The 12,924-nt window shown below is 38.7% G+C and overlaps 1 protein-coding gene across 1 annotated transcript in view; it reads right to left on the bottom strand.

Moving 5' to 3' along the window:
• znf512b (zinc finger protein 512B) overlaps positions 1–12,924 on the bottom strand; it is a 71,591-nt gene that overhangs the window by 6,361 nt on the left and 52,306 nt on the right. The window contains 7 exon segments of the mRNA XM_036591013.1: positions 74–172; positions 648–710; positions 944–1,045; positions 2,349–2,696; positions 3,559–3,747; positions 5,349–5,450; positions 12,750–12,842. Coding sequence (XP_036446906.1) covers positions 74–172; positions 648–710; positions 944–1,045; positions 2,349–2,696; positions 3,559–3,747; positions 5,349–5,450; positions 12,750–12,842 — 996 coding nt within the window.

Below are 12,924 nucleotides of genomic sequence, written 5' to 3'. Positions count from 1 at the left end.
AGGAGTGTATATATAATGCATATGGGACATGTACTGACAATGTATAATGAGTGTGTGCCTGCTTTCAGCTCACCTGAGAGTGTGTCTTGCTGATGTGGTATTTCACTCCACTCTCAGAGCTGAATTCCTTCTGGCATAGCAAGCATGTATACTTTCCCACATCACCCCCTCCCTGTATGGAGCAGAATTACAGCAGTAAGAGAGGTACAGCAATAAAAGCTAAACAAAAGTAATTCCTCTTTTTTAACTTAGAGTTGTATTGCCTTAAAATGTAAGCTTTTGATGTAGTTACTTAATATTTTTTTTTTGTAATTTTTAAGTAACTACTTAAGTAACTAGTATGTACTGCGTTATGTGTGAGTGAATAATTTAAGTGTGGGCCCTGCAGTTTAAGTTGTTAAAATAAGTTTCTTTAAGTCATCAGTTGGTGCACCAATTCTGATAAGAAAAGAAAGCAATCTAACAAATCTAACAATCTAACCAAATTAGCTTTTTTATTGGCTCCTAATGTAAGCAAACATGTTCAGTTACAGCTTCTGGTATTAATAGTACCGTTTGCCTCAGAATTATGAATATATAATTCATGAACTACTGTATGTCATAAAAGACTGAGCTGGAACACATCATAAAGAGCACCAGTACTGTACCTTGTTGCAGTTTGCGAGGTGAGCTTTTAGTCCTGACACACTTGAGTAAACAGCCTCACAGCTCTGTCACAGGGGATAAGACGAGATGGACAGTTATCTCACAGGGGACCACAGCAACAAAGAACTTGCAGAGTTGAGATTTTTTAAGCACCTCATGTTTTTCAACAACTCAGTGAATCAGGGGTCCTATAAATACTTAAACATGTTGCTTTTTTTCAGCAGTAGACTGTTTCATGTGAGGCATTTAAAAGTGCAAGAGTATATGTCTGTGAAATAAATAAAGAGCCAGGACTTACACTATTGGGACAACAGATGAAGCCTTTCTCTTTTACTTCATTTTTCCAGGTCTCTAGAGTTTCGGGGCTGAAGTTAGGAAGGCCTGGACGTGTATAGTTTAGCTAAAATACAGAAAGAGAAGGCAGTCATAAACATCTTTCAGTGGAGAAATACAATAAATAGTTCAAAGAAAAGCCTAAAACACACTGGTCCTTGAGTTCTGTGTGGTAAATCAGATCATAAGATAAGCGTGTATTCCGTCTAAGTGTCAGTCTGCAAGTTTGATCCCCAGAGATGTCATATTCTCTGTAAGGAGGTCCACAAAAGCATAACTGGATTCCCTCTCTCTGGAAGGGTAGGATGGCCCTCCCTTTCCCCATATCAGCGTGATGCTTGCCAATGTGGGTGTCTGTTAGCTGATGCATCAGAGTTGGTAGTTAGCATTTTCTTCTCCAAGCGAGTTGAGCTGTCACATTAGCGGCAGTTCAAAAAAGATACAGTGGCATTTCACGTGTCTCAGAGGAAGCATGTGCCTGCCCTCACCCACCTAGCTTACTAGCGTTGTCTTATGGGTGGAATTACAGGTTCGTAATGCATTGTTTTTATCTTTGGTGTATATATTTGCCAGGTATTACCTGTACAATAAAACATACTTCTGACTAGTGTGAGTGTAAATTTGAGCACTTCTTAAATTAACCCTAAAATACGTTTGCCACTAATTAATTTAAATTATAATAAATATTATAAATAACACAGTTAATATAAATAAATTTGGAAAATAATAATGTTAATAATATTTGTGCAAAGGCCAATCCTTGTATCCACATATTAAAATGGTAGGTAACTCATTCTGAATATTGTATTTGAATACAAGTTTTTAGCTTGTAATTTGTATATTTGCAATACTGGAAATTGCAGACTTGAATTACAATTTATTAGCTTATTAGTCCTTCAGTCGAGTACCAGGTATAAACAGATGAATGCCCATAATCATGGCAGAAGTCCTAGATAAATTTAATGCTGTGCTTTCACAAGAAGGAGTATGACCAGGTGGATTTTTTCATGTAGGACAACCAATGGTTCATGCGCTTGTTGAATGCTCTCGTTCAATTTGCTTACACTTGCCTGAATATGTATTTGAGAATAAACTGGGGCATGTCACTTGGAAATGATATATTAATCAGGGAGTAATGGGCAGGTCCTTATTTCCACTCAGCTGGAACTGATTCATCAGTTGCTCTCAAAGGACCATACTCTTTTGGCATAAGGTCCAAAGTCTTACAAATCTTTAGGAGGACCAATCTTATCAAAGTTGCCAAAAGTATAAAACACACTATATTTCCTGTGTATACATGACAGTGACTGTGGTTTTCTGGAAGTGTGAGTGTATGTGCATAGGTGTAAATAGGAGCTCCTTTTCCTCACCCTCTTGATATCGGGTACGAGGTCGTCTTTGATGCGGCGTTTGGTGCCCCAGTCTTTGGCCAGCTCATCCTCTGCAATCTCCTGCAGGTGGAAGACGGCCACCTGAGCCGAGCGTCTCCTCACTCTGCCGCTGGGAGTGCGCTCCAAGTCCAGCAGCTCTTCCGCCTCTGCCCTGACTTCTTTCTTCTCTTCCCTCCTCTCCTCCTTTTTCTCTTCCCTCTTCTCCTCTATTCTTTCCTTTGCTTTCGCCAGGCTCTTCTTTTGGATGGTCTCTATTTTTGTTTTCTCTGCTGGAGGCTGCTCTTTATCTTTCCTAAAGGCCGACTTCACCTCCTCGGGGGCGGAAACCTGGAAAGAGCCAAGAAAAAAAGCAGTTTGCGGTTAGAGCTGTCCATTAACTCTCAGTGATTACATGTCTACTGATTTGTACGTGCTGATTCTTGCTTACAAAGAATAAATGTATTTCCACAAGAGGCAGAAGGTTGGGGAAGTCAAGAAACACATCTGAAACCTGAAAATAAAGCTATGTATTTTACTACTTTTAAACTCTTCTACTCTTCTAAGCCCACGTTATTGTTATTTACACTTATTTATATAGGAACAAAATCTGCCTAGATAGCCTAAACTTCTACAGTTTTTGTACAAACTACCACTATGAGAAATCATATGGGACCAGGGATGCAGGAAGTGGGGTGCTGAGGGTGCAGATTTCAGAATTATTGAACTACAAGTGCAAAAGTAAAAAAAAATCTGTACTTTAAAATAATTAAAACATAAAGACCTATAAGTGCTTCTTTTAGTGTAGATTTGGCACTTTTCCTAACATTATAGCACATCATGACACATTCTGTTTGAAGTACACTCTAAAAAAAAAGAATGAAAAAAAAGCAAATAATTTTTATGATGTCACCACCATTCTGTCACATGCATGCTGCTTGAAATTTCAGTACCCCCAACTTAAAACACCTTCTCATGCCCCTGCATGGGAACATACCTCACACTTCAACTGCATCTTTTTGTTACTTTTACCAAACAAAAGAAGAGTTTAGGGCAAAGAGTAAAACAGTGGAATACATGCTGTGCCTCTTAATCAAATCATATCGGACCTTAACAGACAGATATTGGACAATAATGGATTAACAAAGCCTAAATCAATTAGAAAGTGTAACAGCTCTAAGCAGCAGGATGAAGGCTGAGTGTGTTGTCTCACCGGGCGTGTGGGTGTGGTGGTGACGGCGTGTTCGGAGCGCACGTGGTAGTCTCGGCCGGCTTTGGAGCGGTACGTTTTTCCACAGTGCTGGCACAGGAACACAGGCTTTTGAGTATCTGACAGCTCTCTACCACAGCGCTTCTGATGGTACTGATAGCCCATCAGACTGGAGAAGTGAGCTGAGCAGCCCTGCAGGAGAGTATGCATAGAAAAAGAGAGAGAAGGAGAGCTTTTAGATCTGAACTAGTATTATTATTATTACGCATTCAATAGTCTTCTATCTTTAAAGTGACTGCATAAAACTAAATTGATATAACTTTTTGCAGTTTCCACACAATTTCTGTTGAAGTTTCGCTAAGTCAGTATACTGCAATTTTTAATGTGCATGGTAATGTCATTGTGGGCACTTTGAAATACCATCACTGCAATTTAGTCAAATAAGCTGCAGTTGCACCTGAGGGTTCTTAGGCATGCAGAGCAGTACAACTTTCACAAGCTCTGATCACATGATACAGTCCCTTCCCTGAGCGGAGCTGTAAAGAATCACTACAGCCACAGTACAACAGAAAGAGGAGCAGACAGATCAGTTTTTTAAAATTCACGTTCCACCCAGCTTAGAGAAGTAAAAATTGCTCAGTCTCATGAATACACTTATGTTTGCAGTCAAACACCTCATGTGTATGTAGTAAAAGGCACGAAAGCATCTCAAACTTAACCTAAGCAGTTCAGCAGACAGCCAATGAGCTAAAAGGCATTCAGTAATAAGCTGAAATATTTACTGAATGATTCACTGCATATCTACAGCACACAAAATAAAAAATGTTACCTGAATGTCTGTTACACACTTTGTTTATCCGCGGTCTATGTGCAGAGGGTAAAATGCATCACCTTGAGTGTCTAGACAACGATCCTGTCTGAGAATTTGGCTCATTTAAACTTACCACCAGAGGCGTTATAGTGTGTGCAAGTCCATGCTGTGCATAGTTAAATGTATAGAATAGTAACCTTCTGTGTATTACAGTGTTTCTATCAATGTATTAAAGATGTGTGAGGCTTTGTTTATTGTTAGAAGTACTGTGATTTTTTTCCAAGCAAATGCCCAAGCTCATTTAGAGTGCAACTCGATTTGATAAGTGCTTATCACCATTTTGTTTAATCAGAGTAGTGATTGAACATGAATGATGTGTGATTTATATTTGTCTCATTTGTTTTCTTGCTTAAAAAAGGTATACACTTTGCTTATCTGTTTACACTATTTCTTTTGTCAAGTTATCTGCCTTGAGATTTGATCTCCACTTTTGAATTATGATGCATTCTGGACATTCAGTTTATTACTACTTAGAAAAATGAGAAGAAAAGTAGCAGGCACTGGAAAGCAAGGTGTGTGTGTGTGTGTTTGTGTGTGTGGTTATCTGTGTGTTTGTGTGTGAGAGAGTGTGTGTTTAGGAATTCAGAAGAAAAGAAGAGTGACTGCAAAATGGAAAAAGCCACAAGCTCTACCTCATCTCTCACTGCAGAGAGTAATTGGAAACAGAACGATGATGTGTACACGGGCAGTGCGACAAGACAGAGAGACAGAGAGAAAGAGAGAGAGAGACAGACATAGAGAGAGAGCAACAAGAAGAGAGAAGGAAAACAGGCAGGAAGGGTGCAATAAGGACACGATGGAGAATGGGGGCGTGATCGTGACTGTGTTGGAGTAAGAGAGAGAGTAAGAGAGTGAGTGAAAGAAAGAGACAGAGAGTGTGTGTGTGTGTGTGATTGTGTGTCTGTGTGCGTGTGTCCCATACCTCACTGGGACACTTGATTCTGCCCATCTGTTTGAGAACTCGGCAGAGCTTCTCTCTCTCCTTCTGCTCCTCCCCTCCCTCATTCTCACTCCCAGAGGGCTGCTAGAGGGGGAACAAATTCAGCGTAACACATTACAGAGATACTCCAAAACAAGCTCTAAACAATATACTGCCTGCAGCCAAAATGTGCACAGGCCCACAAGCCAGCCAACGACTTTACAGGCTTACACACAGAGTCCATTACTCAAAGCATATTTATGACAACTGTCAAAACAATGTTTACATAGCCCTATATTTTCCATCTAAGAAGAAAAAAAAAATCAATGAAAAACAGAACAGCAGCCCTAGCACTATGAATAGTGTAGAAGTCAGTGGTACCTGAAAAATGCAGAATTTGTGTGAGTTCCATTGTGTAGTAGAACTGTGAGCTTCATTTTCTTTGCCTACTTCTCAACATAGCCTCAGTAACCAAAAAGAAACCTTCTGGCTATGTTACTTTTTCAGAAGCAGGCTGTTGCCGGGCTGCTCTATGAAACACAGTATACACACAAAAACGCATGAACTCGCTCAGAGGCGGATCACTGCACAGGGCTGAAGCCCAGAGCCCCTGACTTCAAGGGAGCCCCTGCAGATACAAACTCAAGTGCGAAACTATTAAACAATCAAAAGTGGTCTAAACATGTTGATTTGTTTGAAAACATTTCAGTCTTATACCTATCATTTTTGGTTGCCAATTCTCAATCTTTCTGAGGCTCAAAAATGTAGGTTTAGATTCGCAATCCTCTCCCTCATGACTCGCCCACGCTCCGTACCATTATCACACATGTATTAGCACTCAAAATCATGTGTTTACAGCAAACAGAATATGAAATGAGTGCGTTTTCATCCACTGAGTTGAGGCGTGTAAATAAAAGAAAGAAGAAAACGCATTCATGGGTCTTACCAAAAAAAAAGTTCTAACTTCTAACACCTTTAGAGGGCAGCAGTAAGTAATGTTTGTCGATTTGAGCCCAAGCTGTGTGTGTCATCAGTTGGGAGCAACTAGGTATTTACAGCTATGAAGCAAGATAGATAACCAGCAAACTTGTATACTTTAGGCTTATACTTTAACAGGGGCAATGAACAAAAAAGAACAAAAAACCAAAATATTAAATGTGACTATTTATGGCAAATAATCATCAGCTTAAATCTCACAATTGTGACAGACCTGGAAACAACAGCTATTTCGGCAGACTGTATGACATGCTAGCACTCCATATGTGGAAGCCTTGTAGTGTAATTAGCTATAATCATATAATCATAATATAATCAGTGCTGCACACTGCTGCAGGTTTATGACCTTTTTTAGTCTCAGTTGAGAATAGAACTGACGTGTACTGCAAAGTCTGGCATTACAGGGTGAAACAATACAATGCTTTAGACCTACAAAACCAATTCTAAAAATAGTAGGGGAGTACGTAAAATGCAAAAACAAAAAGCAGTGATGTATGATTGTATTTTGACCTGTATTTAAAAAAAAAAACATACAAGACAAGATATTTAATGTTTTACCATTTCAAATTAATTTCTTTCTTCATTCTTTTGTGAAAATATGGCCATTCTGAAACTAATTCCTGCAATGTTTTAAAAACGTTGGGACATGGGACATTTAAGATAGGAACATTTTCAAATGTTCACAAAAATCTTCAACAGGTGATGCAGTCATGATTGGGTATAAAAGGAGCATCCAGGAAAGGCCTAATTCTTTATGAGCAAGGATGGGTTGAGGCTTACTACTTTGCCAAAAAATGTATCAGCAAAAAATCCAGCAGTTTAAGAATAACATTCTTCAGTGAGCAAATGCAAATATATTTCAGGTTTTCCACCCTCTACAGTGCATAATAACATCAAAAGATTAAGGGAACGCGGAGAAATCTCTCTTGCCTCAAGGGCAAGGCTAAAAAACACAACCGAATGCCTGTCACCTTCGACTACACAGACAGCACTGCGTAAAAAATGGTACGCTTCTATGATGGATATCACCACATCAGTTCAGGAATACTTTGACAAACCATTGTCAATAAACACCATTCATTGCTGCATTTGGAAATGGAAATTAAGACTGTTCAGACTGTTAAGACTGTTATGGACAGTGGAAGCCATATGCCACAAACGTCAAAAAACGCTGCCGACTTCTCTGGGCTCAAGCCCATCTGAAATGAACTGATGAAAAATGGAAACAATGGAAACAATGAAAATGTACTGTGTTCTGATGAGGCAACCTTTCAGATTGTTTATGGAAATAATGGATGTTCTGTTTTTCAAGTCAAAGAAGAAAAGGACCACCCAGATTAATCTTAGCATTATGATCAAAAGTAAGGGTCTGTCACAGCGTGGGAGGTATTAGTGGGTAATTTTTAACGAAGCAACATATGCTACCTTCTAGATGACATCTTTTTCAGGGATGTTAATGCTAATATCAACATGACAATGCCAAGACATTCTGCATGTGTTAAAACAGCATGGTTACACAATCAGAGAGGGCAGGTGCTAAACTGGCCTTTGTGCAGTTGGATAAGTTTATGTCTCCAGTCTCCAAATGACTATTAAGTGTTGTTAAAAGGAAAGGTGATGTAACACAGTGGTAAACATGCTCCCTGTCCCAACTTTTTTGGAACATGTTGCAAGCAAAAAGTTGGTGTAGATTTACAACATCAATGAAGTTCATAAGGTAAAACATAAAATAGTGTGTTTTTGCACCATTTTCCATTTAATACTGATCAAACAGAATTTGTTAACCATTGCTTTTTGTTATTTTTGTAATTTGTCCCAACTTTTTGGAAATTGGGTTTGTATATGAGACTAAACTAAATTTTAGTTGCACTGCATCAGTTGCAAGTGTATCAGTTTGTTAGTTTCCTAAATCGTGACAACAAATGTGAGTTTCTCAAAACCAGCTTGTGTTATGAAGCCAGCTAACAGTAACAGTTTTTTAAACTGCTGCTTCTTTTGCAACACGGTCCTCAATGAACAATGTGCTTCTAGGACAGGATAAGTGAGACATCAAATAGGCTATAACTGTAATGGCCATTTAAACATTAATTTTCACAGGTTTGACACAAACACAACGGATAAAAAATACACAGTAAAGAAGCCTAGATAGATAAAGACAGAAAAAATAGATGACATGCAATAATAGGCAGATGCAATGACAGCTGGAGAAAAACTAGACAAATATGATAAAAATGTAGATGTAAATAACGCATTCAATATGAATATATAGCAAGAAAGATACGGTGTATCAAAAAATATGAGCTGCTAATTTAGCTACCCAGTGCAGACATCAAATGTGTTGCATAAAACTTAAATGAATTGCTTCATTTAACTGCCAGGCAGTGTGACATTACAGTGATCAGAGTGAAGAATGAGGGTGGCAATGCTGCAGTGAACCCAAACAAACGTGTGAAAATGCATGTTGAGCTCATTGCTGAACTTGTACATGCGCAACACAATAGAGTCAAATGAAGACATCAGCACTCCAACAAAAACAGTGACCGTCCCTCTGCCCATATGCAGATCAGCAAGGGGGAACATCTGATCTCTCTGGTGTGTTTAGATTGCTGTACTTTTTGATCCTCTGCTTTGTTCGCCTTCTGTCTGTGATGTGTGGATTATATGACTGACCTACAAAAAAGTCATGCATACAGTCCTTCACAGACTTTGCGATCTGGAGTGTCGAAGTCTGACCCATTAACCGAAGACTGTCACTAAAGACGCTGGAACTACCTCTAATGATGAAGCAAGGCAATATGATTTTTAACAGGGACAAAAAAGGGTAACTCCTGATAACACCTCAGGAGAGCAGCCCCTCCAGGCAGCTTCATCAGTGGTGTGCTTCATCACATTAAGAATTCAGCACTGTAAAGCTGAGTTACATCTGAGTTTCCTCAGGCTGGCTCACAGCACTGTCATCCTGTGAGTGCCTACAAATCATTAGACCCAATATCAGACACCACAAAAATACAGCAAACTAAAAGAAAAAGAAAAAGGAACAAAAAATGCTGTGCCACAATGTGGTCATACAAAAACCTGAAGGGAAGGCTATCTTCCTTGGAATGTGAAAGCACTACTGATTCTTCCGACACATCACAGAGCGCAGGGCCCAGGTTTAGACAAAAGCAGCAAAGAGAACAGAATTGGACAAAAGCAGATAAATGGATAATTTCAATATAAATTTCTCTTTCTCTTCATGTGGGCACCATGCGCTGTGGACTTCTGTTCTTTCTTAGATAATGAAAGTCATACTAGCCAGAGTTTGGCCAAAATTGGAATCAGCCAGGATGGTAATCAGTCAGGATCAGAAAATTGGTCAGAATTGGAACTGTCTGATACTTATTTCTAACAAGTTTTTTTTTTTATTTTGTCCAGCCTGTACTGCAATTTAATGATGTATAATATGTGCCATTGGTGTAGTCTTTGTGATACACAAATATATGGCATATATTCACTTAAAAACTCAATACAGATTTTAGAGTAATCGTATGCCTACTTTTTCCAGAAAATGTCTTCTTTTGGGTACCTAAACATCAGTTCCGGCTGGGATTTCTAAATTGCCTTCTATGTCCATGATTTGGCTGTGTTTTCATTCGCTACCTACAGTCTGCCCTGTGCTGCACTCCTGACCCCAGTGTTCTCTTTTTCGAAATCCAAAATGTGGTCATCTTACCAGTAAGTATCACTCTTACTCCAAAACCTCATGATGCTCTAACAAATGCAAAATCATACAGGCATTACAACAAACTACTGCTAGGCACAATTTAACCCATAATATCAATGCTCAGCAAATGCTCTTTCCAACTTCACTACAACAGTGAGAAAATTTCAAAGACACTCATGTGCATGTGCTTGCATGGTCATTGTGAGTGAATAGGTATTTCAGGGAGCCTTGTAAGTTGTACCTATACTTTGCCACAAATAATATTAATAGAAATAAAAATACTTAAAAAGTAATTTCATCAGTTTTTCATAATTAAAAAAAGAAATTAAATGGTTGATAAATTGGTAAATAAAGTAATTCAGAGTGGTTTGATAAGAAATACTCCCTTCTAAACTATCAGAAAAAAGGTTCTGTGCAGGTACTTTTTTCAGCAAGACACAAACCATGTAAAAATACCCTCAAAAGTACAACCATGGTTTTAAGGTCCAGTTGTGTACCTTTAACACGTTTTTTCCCAGTGGAAAGATACATATTTCTACTGTTTCATAACCTAGTCTTTTGAACAATATACTATAAAGGCTGGAGACAATACAACTTTAAAAATATAATTGCAACGAATTATGGTACAACTACAATATGGTACAAATATGTTAACTAAAGGTACTGGAGACATACCATTGAGCGTAACACCCCAGTGACAAGAGAGATATCACACCAGTGACAGTTTACCAGCCACAGTACATTTTTTCTGAGAGTGCACAGTCAGAATTGTTTACAGTGGTGGTGAACAAGTTTGCCTCTAAATGCTTCTATAAGCTCTCTCACACGAAGGTTATTATACAGAAGGTTGTTATGCAGATGCCTGAGGCATTGTTTTATAACAGTTTTGAAAAGCTTTTGGCCTCAAAAGTATTTTTTAAAATCCTTTTAGGGCTGAGAGGTACATGCAAGGCATCTTAAGGCAGGGCAGTCCCCAAAGAAAGCTTTTTTTTTACATTTACCACTATTTTACCATTATCAACATCACATATATAAAAACTCGGAAGACACATGTATGTACACTGTTTTTTTTGGGGAGTAAATAAAATGGCTCTATTTGTGTTGCAGACATTGTAGCCCCTGATTCCTATCACTACCACTGTAAAGAAATACCACTGTAAAGAAATAAAGAGTAGGTAAGTTTCTCTACAATGAGCCACTTCCCATTATTATGCTGAAATTGTAAAAAATATATATGGAATTCCCCTTTAATGTTAGAGATATACTAAGTGAAAAGAATGAAAAGAAAAGCTGTTTTGAAAGAAAAAGAATGAAGAGACTGTGTGTCTTTCTTATCAGTGTGTTCATTTAGCTGGCAAGGTGTGAGCTTCTGGCCAAGAGCACATAAACAAATGTTATTGCCAATGTAGTCCACTGCTTTAAAATAAAAGCTAACTAATAAACTAATCAGCCCAAAAAATCAGTCAGGAACTGGAATGAAAATTGGCCAAAAAAAATCATGATCAGTACACCCTTTAAGTGATACACTTGTACAGATACCAAAACAAGCACATGCAGGTACGTACACCCAAACACATGCACATAACAAAACAGAGTTTTGGGAGGCCTGCTCATTAATGTTTAACAGTGCTTTAGAGATGTACACTTATGCATAATTTATGATATTCCTAGGAGCTCCAATGAGCTAATGTAAGAGCTGGCGAGGTAATATTAGCATCCTTGTAGGCCCCTATACACCAGCGCACTCTTACTGGAACAGAGCCTGAGCTCTACTCTGCACAATTCCACCGGGCAAAAACTGGTTAAACCCTCAACTATTTACATCTTTAGTCCATATGTGAGGCGAAGCTACACTGACACAAGAGCTGAATTTGAAATCATTTAATACAGGAGCTTGAATGCTTACCTTGAAAAACTTGGTGGCAGAAGACAAAGGAGCTGATCATTTGATACAGACCATTTTATAATGTCTGAATTAAATGTGGGGCAATTAAATGTGCAGCTTCCTGATTAACACTGTCTCCATGTTTTAGTTCAGGGGTGCTCAGTCTTGGTCCTGGAGATCTACCAACCTGGAGATTTCAGATCCAACACCTGGCTCTAATATGCTGATGCTTCTGAAGCACTTTATTACCTAGATCAAGTGTGTTAAGACTACGATTGGGGCTAAACTCTGGAGGGTGGTACCAGGACTAGGACTGGTCACCCCTGTTTTAACTGATGGTACGTGTCCACTTGCAACTTTGCCTCACCACATCCTATTAATTTTAATGGGGAGCTGTGTTGTGTGCTGCATAATGGGTTGCAAAGCAGTAAGAACTTCAGCAGATTTCAACTTTATACAAATAAATGTTGCCGTCATGTTGCATTTAGCCAATCCTGCAATTTTATACTGGTCTTTGTTATGAACGTGAAGCATAACCTTCTCTGAGAGAAAAAAGAAGGAACTGCAGCGCCCTATGTCTTCTTCAAATCTATAACAGTTTTACCTAATAATGAAAATATCTGGAAAACTATGAAAAAATAACTGTTGACAGTAGAGGAAAGATGTTCGATTGGACAAAGTTTACATGGTTCAAGGCAAAATTTAAACCATACAGAACTTGTAGGTTACTCGCTAGCCATAAGCTATGGTAGAGCAGGTCTTTCCCAAGGGGGATTCACAAGCAAACACATACACACATACACACACACATGCATTTTACCTTGGTGGTGTGTTCAGCCATCACATGGTAATTGAGGTCAGCTTTGGACCTGAACTGCTTGTGACACTGCTGACACTTCAGTGCATCCTGAAGCTGTGGAAAGATGTCGAAAATCACTGGGTTTTCTTAGTTTATATATTTCAGACTAAATAGCACGACAGCAACCCCTTAAACA

This window comes from Colossoma macropomum, unplaced genomic scaffold, assembly GCF_904425465.1.
Source record: "Colossoma macropomum unplaced genomic scaffold, Colossoma_macropomum, whole genome shotgun sequence".
NCBI lineage: Eukaryota > Metazoa > Chordata > Actinopteri > Characiformes > Serrasalmidae > Colossoma > Colossoma macropomum.
This window is presented reverse-complemented; position numbering and strand designations above follow the sequence as displayed.